Below are 14,366 nucleotides of genomic sequence, written 5' to 3' on the forward strand. Positions count from 1 at the left end.
TGGGACATAACCAGAGGTAGAAAGGTCTCGGAAGCACTTGGGAAGAGGCTTCCCAAGACCTATCCAGTTCTGAACGGAGAGACCTAAGTAGAATTTGTCAGGTCCAATTATTCGACTCGGGGGAGAGTCAAATAATCAAATGTACAATGTTTTTCAAGTGCGAAAGAGTTTGTACACTACTTAAAAACGTTTGTACACCCCTAGATTCGCCTAAGATAAATCTTCTGTTGTCGAATCTTTCGCTAGTTTCAGCTTCATCAAAAATTTGGAAAATTAAGGGCCTTCTATTACCCCTTAACACATGCCCCCTTCCCAATTCGAAACATAATCCCTTCCATCATCTTTTTACCCTACAAATTTCCCTCCGAAAAGAAAATCATCAGATCTCAGTGAACATTTCCTGCATGCATGTCCCTTTATTCTAAGCGGATTGCCATCGCAACGAAAGGCTCCACTGAAGTAATTGCAATGGTAATCCCCGTCCCCGAGAGTGCGAGTCGATTCCCAGTGATGGCATCTCGTGGACGTGAATATTTCCAGCGTTGAATTTTAATTACAAGCCCTCAAGGCACAATAATCTCACACTGTGAGATTACTCCTCTTTGTCCAGCCGAGTCTCATCAGCCCGATCGTCTTAAGCATCTCAACAACGATCAAGTCCCTCTTGAATTTATTATTTCGTCATTTCACGGAAATGAATTAATATGCATGAACGACCATTACCTCGGTTACATAAAAACCGGGGTATCCTCTCCATTTAATGGCCCTCGAAAAAGCTTTGACGTGCAATTCTACGGCTTCACTCAGACCTGATGCTTTTGATTGTACAATTTAAGGATATCCAATTCGGAAATTTTTTTCTAGGAGAAATCCTCTTGAGAGTTTATAGAATGGACCAAGAGTATTTTTTAGGCGTAAATTTAGTTTCCGAACATTTTTTCGAGAAAATTATTTTTGAAAAAGTGAATTTAACACATTGCGTCCATAAGAGCAGTACACTGTTATAAATTTTTGGAAATTTCATGGAAAATGTTTTTGTAAATATCATGAGATTGAAATTGAATCGGATTTAGGGAAAAATGATTATGAAATTTGAAGGTTTTAGTAGAATTCACGGAAATTCATGACTTTTCAGTGAGAGTGAAATCGAAATTTCACAACTTGATTGAAATGACATGAATTTTCAATTTTTTCCTGAATTTTCTTATTTTTTCAGCACTTTCGCAGAATAATTGAGCTGAAAAATCAATTATTTTATTGATTTCCAGATTATTTCAACAGAAAATCAATGGAATATTTGATTTTTCAATGACAAGATTTCCTGAAATTTCAGTGGAACTTGAACACGATAAAAACTGCCGGAATTCGGCACGGAAAATTCAGACGAAAATGTTTAACAGTGTACACTCCCACATTCAATCCAATATTTCATAGTCTGAACCCTAGTTTGGTCACCAAACGCAACCCTGAGACTTTGGTTACCTCTACGGGGATTCCCCGCCGTGTTAGTTAGGCTTTAGCGTTGCCGAATTCACTCTACACTGCCCGAGCGCGTTTAGCGAGTTTCCGGCAACGTCGCGTCATGGCAATTTCATTTAACATGGGAAAAAATAATTTATCTTTCCGAAATACTTTGCTTCTTCAGGAATTTAGGGAAATATGTTATTCTAAAAAGTACTATAATTTTTTAGACACTTCAATTAATTAAGTCAATTTCTTTTTCATTCCTCAGATCAGATTAAAGGTCACAAAGGTCAGAGTAAGGATCCAAAAAGGACATCGAGTCAAAAATAAAGGGTTAGAAAATAAAGGTCACCAGGGTCAAAATAAGGTTTACGAAGGTTATAATGAGGGTCAGATTAAGGATCCAAATAAGGGTCACAAGGGTCAGATTAAGAGCCCAAATAAGGGTCATGGAGAGCAGAACTTAAGGGTCACAAGGGTCAAAATAAGGGTCTCAATATCTGTCTATATTGTAAAAATCCAAATCGACTTATGGTGATGAAAATTTGGTGCTGGAAATTAAGACTCCAAAATGAAAGGTCAAAATAAGGGTTACGAGGGGTACAGTGAGGGTCAGATTAAGGGTCACAAGGGTCAGGATAAAGATTATGGGGGCGTAGTCCCCTAGTTCAACAATAAAAGTCCCACAAAGTATAGGAATAGCAAGATTTTTACCAAACTGAAATCTTGCTTGAAAAAAAGTTGCTAATTTGACCGAAGTAATTGGAGCCTTAATCCGCATTTTCTTGTTTAGGAGACGTGTTTGCACGAGACAACCACCAACAAACGTCAACCACTCTGGCACGCAAATTAGGTGAATAATCATTTCCCCCGTTTCATTGTGCAACAAACAGATGTGACAAGTAATTTTCACAGGTTCACGTACACTGAAATATCGACATCGGGTTTCCTGTGTTGCCCTGGATGGTCTCAAGTAACACCTACCAGTTATGGTTGCAACAGACGTGAGTAAGCAAACTCGAAAGCTGTATTAAAACAGTACATTTGTTGTCATTCTCCATGAATCGTGAATAACGTATTGTCACAGCCACCTGCGTGGCACCTTGTTACAACGGCGGTATTTGCGGTACCCATGGTAAATGCAACTGTCCAAAGGGGTTCACTGGTACACAGTGTCAAATTGGTAAATACTATTTTTATTCACACTTTCTTTTTTTTATTAGATCAATTTGTTTATTATTCATGAAATTCTTTCCAATTATTATGATTTTCATTTCAGTAAGAATTTCATAAAGTTATTTTAAAGTCTATAATTATTGTAATTATTCTTACTTCATGAAATTATGATGATTTTGACATGAAATATTAGAAATTTTACAAGGCGTAATACATTTTTTCGTCAAAATTTTGGCAAAATCCGTGAAAAGCTGAAATTTAAGGATGATTTTTCAACATTTCTCTGTCTATTTGAAGATTTTTGCTGATTTATCATATTTCAAATTTTCAAAGTGAATTTTTAAGAAATCTTGGAAGCAGTTTAGAATCAAATGTTGTGACTGGAGTAAAAATTAATTAGAATTTTAACTGAACTTTTGACAGAAATCTTTGTAAGTTCGCTAACAGTATCAAATAGGCAAAGGAATCTTTTATTCTCTCTTCCTTTTCTTTTATTTTTTATGTAGGAAAATAAAAAATTCATCACCGGAACGGGGAAAGCTGTTTTAATTATAACGAGAGTTGTTGAATTTCCTACTAATGTTCTATTAGAAATTCTTGAAAAGTCATTACACGGATACCAAAATATGTCTTCCTCCATACAATTAATACTGAATAATTAATCGCCTCATTAGAAAAAAACGAAATGGTGGCTGCGCAGATATTGAAAAGAGCTCATCTCCTTTGTTATTCTCTTCCTTTTTCTCTCTTTGCCATTTATAACTGATTGTTAATACAAAGAGATAAGAAATTTATGACAGGAATGGTGAAATCTCTTCTAATTATAACAAGAGTTGTTGAATTTCCTACTAATATTCCATTAGAAATTCCTGAAAAGTCAATGCACTACACGGATACCAAAATATTTCCTCCTCCGTACAATCAATTCTGAATAATTTAATCGCCTCATTGCAAAAACACTGAAATGGTGCTCGTGCAGATATTTCCTCAAGAGTTCTCCTCCACGAAGAATCGAAAACAGCTTATCTACTAACTAATGACCCCGCCCGCACCTATATAAACCCGAGCTAACGATCCCCAATCGTGAAAATACCCTCCCAAAAGCATTAATGTTACCATTTCCCCTGATGCTCAAACATTCCCGATCGTTAAGTGTAATTAAATGGTTACTTAGGAGCATGCAAATATCACTGAATCGTGGGACTTTTACCATTGATATTTCGTCGTTGCTGCACGTGCTAACTAAAGAGTAGCCAGTAAAACGCGTCAATAACCATTTTTCAGCACTCAATATTAATAGATACGACGTTGGGGCAAATGCTCTTTCCTCGGATTTACTAAAATAGAAGAGTCAACACACTGATAAAAAAGGTGGAACGATTTAGTTGTTGTTAGCGAGGCTTCTTAATTATTACTGAATCGTGATAATAGACTGAGAGACAAAAGATAAAGTTCTCAAACAAGTCTTACTTGTGCCAAGAAAATATTTTTTTGAAAATGATCAAAAAAGGATTTTTTTTGTGCCAAACATGCAGAGAATGCACCGAAATGGAAAAATTTTTGTCGCAAAAAAAGATTCAGTAGTTGAAAAAAAATTGCATTCTCTGTACACGCAAGAAATGTCGTTTCTTGCGTATTTAAAATATATTCTCGATTCTTTCAGAAACATTTGTTGGTGACTATTTTACATGAATAGTGCAATTCGTTATTAAAAAAAACGAATTAGCTGTGTAGCGGGCGTTTAAAAAAAATCTCATCATTGTTATTGCACACATTTTTTCAAAAATTTTGAAAAAAAAGCTCTGTAGCTCAAAAATTGGAGGCCCTGGACTATTTTTAACATTTTAAGCGTCTGCGGGACAAACAAACAATAAACAATTAATTTTTTTTGCGCTAGTTATTCATTTTTAGACATATATAATCGATCTTCAATGTATGAGAATTCTCATTTTATTAGCCCGCGACTTTTAAAACTCATAGTAGTCCCCCCTAATAGCAACCAAATCCTCCCATCACTACAGGAAGAATATGCAAAAGACTGTATGTTCTCAATATTATTTTTTTCATTCTCACAGACGAGGACGAGTGTATCACGGAAAAACCGTGTGCCCAGATCTGCAGGAACGTGCCTGGTAGTTACGAGTGTCACTGCAGATATGGATTCCAACTTCAGCCGGACGGCCAGTCCTGCAGGAAAAATGGTATTTCGTCGCACGCCAGCCTGTAAACCGGCACTTTACAGACATTCTGCGTGTGTAAATTGCCGATTTGCAGACATGTGATAAAAATTTTTGCCACAACTCGTGGTAAATAGCGTTTTTCGTAGTGCTCTTCACTTCTCCTCCTCCGGGAATTGACATTGACGCTTCCCGAAACTCGTAAAAGTCAAAGTCACTACGGAAAAATATCGCTCCTGACTAGTGCCATAGGTTTTTTCTACTCACGAGATTGACCAGCCACTCGCATTGTGGAATTTGAGTAAACTTCACATTCGTCGAAAACTAAATTTGTGCCCTTGTACGGGAGGTTGGGGTAAAACGAACACTTTTGACTTTTTTTTAAATGAGGGGTTGAAATGTTGATAAAATGTAATAATTTTGTTTTCAATATAAAGAACAATTTTTTGCCTCTGTGACGAGCCTAAACTGAGCTCAATTGATCAATTTGTTTCTGAGTTTTGAATAATTTTAAAAAAGTCTAAAGCGTCCGTTTTACCCCACCCTCCCCTATTCTAATGGATCAGGAATGGGCGATGTTTGTCGATTAATCGAAAACATCGATTTTTCAAGCCCAAACATCAATGTTTTTCATTCGATGTTTTGAACGGCCGATTAATCAATTTTCAGTTCGTTTTTCCAAACATCGATGTTTCTGAGCAAGCTAACAATTTTTTTTATTTTTTTGTCGGAGAATAATGTTGATTGATTGAGAATAAACAAAATAATAATTTATCTGGAATCAGAAGTAATTATTTTCTACAGTCTATATATTAGAAATGATAAGTGAACAAGTTCAGTCGTCTATTGTTTTTTTAAAGAAAGAAAGAAAAGAAAATGAGAAAAAAATATTCAATATATTTTCTTCAATTAATTAAAAACCCTGTTTCGAGATTCAAAATTTAACTTTCCAGCAGTACTTATCATTGAAACATAAGTGCTCTGGTTGTATTTTTTGAATATATATTTTGCAATAAAAACGAGAAGAAAAAAAATTATAAAAAAAATGGTTTTTCTCCTGTGTAATGAGAAAAACGTCGATTCTTGAAATAATCAATGGTTTTTAAAACATCGCCCATCCCTATAATGGACTATTATCGCACAACGTCTGTAAAGCGCTATTTGACAGGCTGGCGCGCGTCAAAAAACTATTTGCATCCTCTAAACATCACGCAAAAGAAATTTCCGATAGAAATTTCAATTGAATTTCTATTGAAAATTCTCTCAGTTTTTGGCCGATTTTTGAAAAAATCCGTAGAGTTTCATCTTTTTAGATAACATTTTCCATTGAGACATTTTCCATAGGAATTTCTCGACATGAATTTTCAAAGTTGTTTCTACTCTATTTTTTTTTCTCTTTTCATTAAAAATTCAAACGAAAACTTTGAGCCGAGAAAATTTGAGCCGAGGAATTTTTGTAGAAAATCTCTCAATAGAATAAGTTGTATCAAAAAATCGAATGCTATCCCAATGCAGTATTGTTTTTTCTACAAAATGTTTTCCATAGATTATTTCTATTGAAAAAAACACGCAGATAAGCTGCGGAATTTTTCAATAGAATTGGTCACAAACTAATAGAAATTCGATAAAATTTCCAAATGAATTCACTAGATTTCCGGCAGGAAGAATAGTATTTTTTATCTTTTTAACACCACGCAAGAAAAAATTTCCGATAGAAAATTCTATTAGATTTCTATTGAACTTCTCTTATTTTATTAGTTTTTGGCCGATTCTATTGAAGAATTCCACAGCTTCACTACGCGTTTTTTTTAGAAAACGTCCAAGCAAAACTATTTTTTCGACATTTTCTACAGGAGTTTCGTGACATGAACTTCCCAAGTTTTCTCCACGCTATTTTTCTTCTCTTCTCATTCAAAGAATCGGAAAAAAACTTAAAACATTTGAGTCGATGAATTTCTGTAGAAAAAAATCTCAATAAGTTGTCTAGAAAAATCAAATTCTTCTGAAAAAATTGCGTAGATGAGCTGCGGAATTTTCAAAAGAATCCAAAAAGAAATAAAAAGTTGAAAATAAATTCAACGGAATTTGCTAGCGAATTCGCTAGATTTTTCTACGAAATTTTCCCGGACGTGATTATCCTATTCGAAAGCAATTTACTGCAAATACCTTTCTACTGTTGCAGACAGCGACGGTACAGCTTTCGAGGCACGAGATCTAGAGAATGACTACGGCATAACGACAAGCACAGGAAGACCCGATGTTAAACCACATGGTAAGTGTATGATCGAGTCACGGCTATTCACACACCTCTCGTATGTATTTATCCACAATGCAAATGGAAATTCACGTGAAAACTGTCTTTACTATCCATGCAACGCAACCCATGTGAATTTAGACACACCAGTGGGTTCGAGAGAACTGAAACGACGACAGTCTTATGTGAAATCATAAAAATAACGACTAAATTATATCCACTACCGTGGAAATGCTCTCGCTTGGTATTCGCTGAGTCAGATACTTCGGTTTTCAGATACTGAGAATGAAGTGGGTGACGGAGAAGACCGAGATTTTGAGACTATACTCAAGAGGCTGACCAAACTCGAGAAGGTAATTAGAATTTTAAATTAAGGATATGCAAGCAGTTCCGGCAATTTTTCCTGCGGGAAATCCTCTTCTAAAAAAAACACGTTTTTTGAAAAAATGAAATTTAAGACATTGCGCCCATAACCGCTGTATACTTTTTTCGAAGTAGTTCAGACAATTTTTTCTGGGGGAAATCCTCTTCAGAGTTTACAGAATAGATCAAGAGTATTTTTTGGGCGCAGCATCAATTTTCGTTTCCGAATATTTTTCCGAAAAAAGGATTTTTGGAGAAATGAAATTTAAGACATTGCATCTATAACAGCTGTCGACTTCTTTCAAAGTAGTTCAGACAATTTTTTCTAGGGGAAATCTTCTTCAGAGTTTATTAAATAAACCAAGAGTATTTTTTAGGCGCAATATCAACCTTAGTTTCTGAACATTTTACCGAGAAAAAAATTTTTGAAAAAATGAAATTTAAGACTGCGTCCATAACCGCTGTATACTTTTTTCGAAGTAGTTCAGACAATTTTTTCTGGGGGAAATCCCCTTCAGAGTTTATAGAATAAATCAAGAGTATTTTTTTGGGGGAGCATCAATTTTAAATGCCGAATATTTTTCCGAAAAAAAGGATTTAAAAAAAAATGAAATTTAAGACATTGCATCCATAACAGCTGTATACTTCTTTCCAAGTAGTTCAGACAATTTTTTCTGGAGAAAATCCTCTTCAGAGTTTATAAAATAAACCAAGAGTATTTTTTAGGCCGAATATCAAACTTAGTTTCTGAACATTTTATCGAGAAAAGGATTTTTGAAAAAATGAAATTCAAGAAATAATTGCTGGATACTCCCCCCTTCAATCTTATAGTTCATAATATTAAGGTGAAACAGAACCCCTGTGCCTAAATGCGATTTTAGAATTGTTTTCTCCTGCAATTATCATTTTTTATTTATGGAACTACTTCATTGCCTCAACAATACAATGATCGAGCCGATGAAGTAATTTTATACATATAAAGTAATAATTGTAGGAGAAAATACAATTATTAAAATTCATGTAGACGCAGGGGTTCCGTTTCCCGTTAAGGAGTAACAGGAGGCTACCGTTTCCTCGAAATTTTCAAGCAAACTTCCTGCTCAAAGATATTGAAATTTTTTGAACCCCAAGCACATTGATCTTCATTATCGCTTCCTGGAGATTAATGTGCTTGGATTTGTAAAAATATAGATAACTTTCAGCACGACATTTGTTCAAAAAATTGGAAAATCAGCGGCATTCTGTTACCCCTTAAGGGGATACGTCCGTGACATTTCCAAGCCTTCACTGGGCCTTTTGGGACCCATTGAACAGTTTGTGATTTATGACGGAATATAGGAATAACTAGGGAAATCGATTTTGCTCCGTGTAACCACGAAAAACTTCTTTTTTTCCTGTTTTTACCGTCAAAGTGCTCCTTGCGCCGTAGTTTTCATACGATTTTGGCTGTTTTTTTTTCAAATATTCGCTACACTCCAAAGAATAAAGTTAAGCATCCGTTTTACTTTATTAGCAATAGATAATAAATAAATGCATTTTCAATTTCATAAATTTTGCGAGTCTCTAGAGTATTATAGACTGAAAGTTCAAGAGCGGTAGAAAATAATTTTCATGTACAAACTAAAAACTTTTCCTAACAAAATCAATGAAGTATTTTTCTCGGGATAAACCCCATGTGCTTGTGCTTTCAGCAATTTGCGAGGGACAGAAGACGCGAGACTGAAACGATACAATTGAACACAAAAATTGATCAGGCAGTTGAAGGTGTTGCTGAATTAAGATTAGCAGCTAAGAATGCTCTTCATTATCTATTGGAAACGTTTGGCCCTGTTCGTCAGGATGTGACAAGTTTGAAGAGTAAATTCGAGTTGGAACGTAGGAGGGTTGATTATTTAATTCAACGGGTGGCTGATCTAGACCATCGGATCAATGGGCGATCTGGCGTTATGAACGGATAAATTTCTGTTTCAATGCCATTTCTCGAAATTACTAATTCAGACATCGTAATATTGTGGAGCTCTGGATTGAGATGAACTCATTTATTTTTTCTACAAACATGAGATAATGTAGTGAATGATTCATTGAATCGTGTAGTTATAGCACTATCACTGCCATATTTCTAAAACGAAATGATTGAACTTGTGGGATTATTATAAGTATTTGTGGAACTATTATAAGTATTACAAGATTTGGGCTTATGAATAGATACATTCTGTTCCAATTCCATTTTTTCTACTCACGGATGAAAAATTTTGTAACTTTTTAAATATATTTCCATGAATTTTCCAAATTTTTTATCAATTTTTATGAAATAATGGAACTGAAATTTGCAGTTCTCATTGTGTTTCCTACAAAATTCTGAATTTTGACCGACGAAATTCATTGAAATTTTAGTAAATATAAAAAAAAATATTGCCAAGTGCATTGAAAATTTCATCCAAAAATTTTCAATAGCACTCATCAGTTGAGACCCATGGTAATATTGTGGAGCTCAGAATTGAGATGAACTCGTCTTTTATGTTTTTTATGCGACATAATGTAATGAATAATTAATTGAATTCTGTAGTTATAGCCCTATCACTGCCATATTTATGAATATTGCATTTGATACCTGTTGCAACTAACTTTCTTTCTGTAATAAAATTTTTTTTGAAGAAATGGTTGAGCTTTCGAGGTTATTCTAGATATCAAAGCAATGCAAAACAACTTGATTTTGTAAATAAATAAGGTTTTGTTGCAATTCCATTTTCTAAACTCATTATTAGAAAGAAATTGCAATTTCAAGAATACAGTTCCCTGACTTTTTCGAATTTCCATCAATTTTTATGAAAAAATCGAACCGAAATTTGCAGTTTCCATTGTTTTTCCCATGAAATCCTGAATTTTCAGCGACGAAATGCCTTAAAATTTCAGCAAAACTGTTACTTGATAAAAATTTCCCAGAAATGCACTGGAAATTTCATCCAAAAATTTCCAACAGTCTTCACTAAATGCAACACATCGTAATATTCTGGAGCTGTGAACTGACATAAACCCATGTTTCATGTCCGTCACCTGAGATAATGCAGTAAATAATTAATTCTTTATCACTGTCATATTTCTAAAGATGAGTTTTCGCATTTGTTGCAGTTTATTTTGCATTTAATAATAAGAAATTATTGAACCCGTGAGATTATTAAACACATTAAAGCAACAAAAATCGATCTGGACTCATAAATGCTTAAATTCCTGGAGATCTGTATCAAAATGAACTCATTCTTTATTCCTTTTTTACATGAGATAATGTGGAAAACAATTCAATTCCGCAGTTATAGCACTATCACTGCCATACTTCAACACATTAAATTTGATATTTGTTACAACTACCATCAAAACCAAAATGATGGAACTAACAAAATTATCAGAGATATTAAGCATTATCATGACGTAACGGAATGCACTTTGAGGATGTTTATCCAAAAACGCGAGCATTCAAAAACTTTTTCATTTATTTTTTTAAACTGATGTACAGAACTGTCTCCTTCCTATTCATAAACATAATCCACGAGCCCGAATTGATTATTCGTAAATAAAATAGACATCCCAGTTTTAAACAACTGCATTATTCTCCTGGATACCCCAGATTCCTTGGCCATTGGATTCTGTATATTTTTAACCATTGCCACCTCTTTTTATTTCAATTTTTGTAGTCCTCCAGCAGGTGAGTACCAATTCACTAGCGAAATGGTGAAACGGTTCAAGTCGACTTGTCTTTTAGTTGAGTTTTCGCGAAATATCTCAGAATCTAAGGGCGATAACGAAATTTTCATAATGACCTTTTTTATAGAGCTAATTGAGGCAGATAAAAAAGGTTATGATAAAAATTTTACTATCTCCGTTACATTCCAAGATATCCATCGAAAACTGGCCAATAGTCAGTGTATAATAAAAGATTTGTTTATTTAATTTCATCGAAAATACAGCAATTGATTTTTATTAACTATCAGAAATGTTGGTTCTATGTATTCCTTCATCAGTCTAAGAAATTACCGATTATTTCCTCGAACATGACAAAATTAGATTTTTGAAAAATGAATAAACATCCTTAATGCACTATCTTGTTCACTTCGCTTGGACCTTTTTCTTCTGTTTCCTCGTCAATCGTTTACTCTGTTTCGTCGTAGCTTTGGCGTTTTTACCCCTTCCCTTTTTGTGCTTGACTATTCTCCTCTTATTCATCCACACTGGGTAATTACCATACTGGTCCTGCATCGTCCTCTTATTGTACACTCTCTTGCCCTCCACTTGCATCTCTCCCTCCTGTGGGGTTTCCCCCTTAGGTTTTATGGTTTCTTTGATCTTTTCTGCTGTGGTAACTGCAGAGAACAAAGTTTTTTTGTCATGTATGTTTTAAAAACTGAGGAAGCACCAGGATTAAATTTAAAAATCTTCGGTTGATAAAAATAGCTATCGAGTAACTCTTCATATACCATGGTTTAGCAAATAAAACTAAAAATAACGAAAATTTTGGTCCCAACCCATTTTACCCCGTAGGCTAAGCAAAAATCTTGTTTTTCTTGTTTTTGCCTTTGAAATACTTCTAACACCACAACTTTCATCCAATTCAAACTTTTTTTCTATTACTTCAATTAGATAACAGGATTTTTTTCCGGTTTCCTTATTTTTGTTCATTTTCACATGCCGTATAAAAATCGTTGCTTTGAGTAATTAATTTTCCAACCTCGTCACTTTTCAATATTAAACACCTTTTATTTACCATTTCAATGTTCAACCACTCGAAACAATGTTTTTAGATACGGTAAGCAAAACCAAAAAAAGGGTAAATCGAGAAAAATCAATTTTCGTATGTTGAAATAGTCGAAAAAAATACCAATTTTCATTGTATATACCATTCCAAATTCAACGATCATTTAAAAAAAAGTTTAAGGTCCGCGTGTTTCCCCCTTCGAACGTGTTCTTAGTTGTTTTTTTTTATTATTTTGATCATGTGAAAGGTTATCAGGGCGTTCGTGAATAATATTGTGAAAGAAACCCAATAGGGAAGAACTTTCAAATTAAAAAAAAATTCCCAACTTCTCAGCCATTACCAATCATCACAGCGATTTTAATCAGGAAATGGAGAACGGAAAGAGAATATATAATAGAGAATAGAGAGAAACAATTCTTCAGTAATCCAACACTAAATCACTAATTCTAACAACACGGGGTGAATTCTAATCACCAAAATCCTCACTAATTGCCAACGTTTCGAACACAGACTGTTCGTCAGAGTATTCATTTATTCTGCTTTTTAAAAAGTTTTCAAATGATAGTAGGGGAGGGTGGGGTAAAATGGACGCTTTTGAACTTTTTTGAAATGTTCATGACGTGTTGAATTGTTCATGAAATAGAACAGTTTTATTTTTCAATAAAAAGAACAATGAATGCTCTTTGTGATGAGCTTAGACTGAGCTCAATTGATAAATCTGTTTCTGAGCTACGAATATTCAAAAAAAGTCAAAAGTGTCCATTTTACCCCATTCTCCCCTATATTTATTTTAAAAAAAGTTTTCTGGCGAATACGAGTTGACAGCTCGAACCGAAGGCGAAGGTTGCAAACATATGAGCTAGAAAAGTTTTATGAGGTCGTGTGATGAACAATATTTTTTGTCATAACGGCTATAAACAGTGATTCACGAATGCGTAGCGGTCATTTTACATCTAGATAGAGCGCGACAAATATCGTTCATTATGTTACCGTGTTACTTCGAAATTCGGATCTTGGGCTGAGCCTTGGACCTCAGAGCACTCCAAATTTTAGTAAGCGATGGTCTGCTTTAGACACCATATGTTTGAGAAACTTCTTTAATTAGTTCTCCAATGAGAATATTTACGACATCATTTATTCAATGCAAAATTTTATACAACTGTTTTTCTATAATTGAGCTTTACAGATTCTACTGTAATAATAAATAAGAAAAGCGCTTCGCATCTTTCATGATTTTTTACAATTTGATACTAAAGTAATATTCACTAAATTTTCAATTTCCATTTTATTCAAATTAAAAAAAAAAATCACGAAGAAAATGGAAAAAATAGAAAGATTACACTTAGCCGATTTTTCAGCATAAATGACAACGAGATAAAATTACTGACAATTGGGTTAGTTGACCCGTTAGTTTGAATCACGAAATTTACGGTTTAAAGTACTAAATTCCTCAGCAACTTAGTACTGATTGGCGGACTAATTCCGGAGTATGCACATACTTAATACTTTACTTGGAAATTTAAGTACTAATGTACTTGGTAGTGCCAATCACTGCCCATGAGATATCAAGACTCAGAATAGCTATTCTCGTCAACCAAAGACTCTCAAATTTCACCTTGGTACCCCCTTAATTGAATTCATTTTATTGACTCGAAAAATTAATTTCGAGTGATTACCGGTTGCGATAACTAAACCTGTTGTGATCTCTGTTATATCTGACATTTCCACGTCCTGTTGTGTGGCATTATCATCGATACCAAGGGTCTTCTTCAACCTAGCAAGTTCTTTGGCTCCATAACGTTCACGTTTGACAGCCTTGCATTTCCTTCGCCACTTACTCCTCAGTGATTTTGCCATTATAATAGAAAAATTCTGTAATTAACAAAAAAATATTTCGTGAGTGTGCTTGAGCGGTTTGAGCATGCAAGCATGCTGCTACGTAACCTCGAAATTCATTACTTTCTACGGAATAATTAATAATTCATTAAAGTTTCAGACATATATTATTCGAGGGTACTTACGTGTCAAAGTCACTAATGCAGAATGCACTAGTTGTTATTATTTTGACCTAATTGTCGAGGGAAAATCAATTTCACTGCAAAACACGTGTAAATGAGCAAACACCGAGCACGCGCACACCCCGTTGCTTGGAGAAAAAAGAAACGATAGAGTGGAAACACACACG

At 34.4% G+C, this 14,366-nt stretch overlaps 3 protein-coding genes across 4 annotated transcripts in view; 1 reads left to right on the top strand and 2 right to left on the bottom strand.

The window, feature by feature from the left end:
* The window catches only part of LOC107037828 (G-protein coupled receptor 52), a 62,964-nt gene extending 55,945 nt beyond the window's left edge, over positions 1–7,019 (bottom strand). Inside the window, exon 1 of the mRNA XM_015256593.2 lies at positions 6,984–7,019. The gene's annotated coding sequence lies outside the window, so the exon portion shown is untranslated. The remainder of the gene's footprint in view (positions 1–6,983) is intronic.
* Positions 1–9,690, top strand: part of LOC107037827 — a 22,061-nt gene extending 12,371 nt beyond the window's left edge. Inside the window, exons 2-8 of the mRNA XM_015256591.1 lie at positions 2,258–2,317; positions 2,380–2,468; positions 2,552–2,647; positions 4,716–4,841; positions 7,000–7,089; positions 7,348–7,424; positions 9,126–9,690. Of these exons, the coding sequence (XP_015112077.1) occupies positions 2,258–2,317; positions 2,380–2,468; positions 2,552–2,647; positions 4,716–4,841; positions 7,000–7,089; positions 7,348–7,424; positions 9,126–9,392 (805 nt within the window). The 3' untranslated portion in view covers positions 9,393–9,690. The remainder of the gene's footprint in view (positions 1–2,257; positions 2,318–2,379; positions 2,469–2,551; positions 2,648–4,715; positions 4,842–6,999; positions 7,090–7,347; positions 7,425–9,125) is intronic.
* A 1,664-nt stretch (positions 9,691–11,354) lies between these two features.
* LOC107037844 (protein LLP homolog) lies at positions 11,355–14,334 on the bottom strand. 2 transcript variants are annotated; one of them, XM_015256618.1, is made up of 3 exons: positions 14,203–14,334; positions 13,876–14,053; positions 11,355–11,789 (listed from the first exon to the last, which is right to left on the bottom strand). In XM_015256618.1, the coding sequence occupies exons 2-3, from the start codon at positions 14,036–14,038 to the stop codon at positions 11,536–11,538; spliced, it is 417 nt and encodes a 138-aa protein (XP_015112104.1). In that variant the 5' UTR covers positions 14,039–14,053; positions 14,203–14,334; the 3' UTR covers positions 11,355–11,535. The 2 variants fall into 2 exon arrangements, with proteins under 2 accessions (XP_015112104.1, XP_028981921.1); XM_029126088.1 differs by having other exon boundaries at positions 13,858–14,053.
* Between the last annotated feature and the right edge of the window lie 32 nt (positions 14,335–14,366).

Source organism: Diachasma alloeum, unplaced genomic scaffold (genome assembly GCF_001412515.2).
Source record: "Diachasma alloeum isolate Michigan unplaced genomic scaffold, Dall2.0 Dall_scaffold_00271, whole genome shotgun sequence".
NCBI classification, from domain to species: Eukaryota; Metazoa; Arthropoda; class Insecta; order Hymenoptera; family Braconidae; genus Diachasma; species Diachasma alloeum.

Bases quoted from the DNA above. Each gene is read 5' to 3' on its own strand.
- LOC107037844 (XM_029126088.1), bottom strand. From the start codon at position 14,038: ATGGCAAAATCACTGAGGAGTAAGTGGCGAAGGAAATGCAAGGCTGTC. The intron at 11,790-13,857 runs GTAATCACTCGA...TGTTCTCTGCAG, and splicing joins AGGTTTAGTTATCGCAACCG to TTACCACAGCAGAAAAGATC.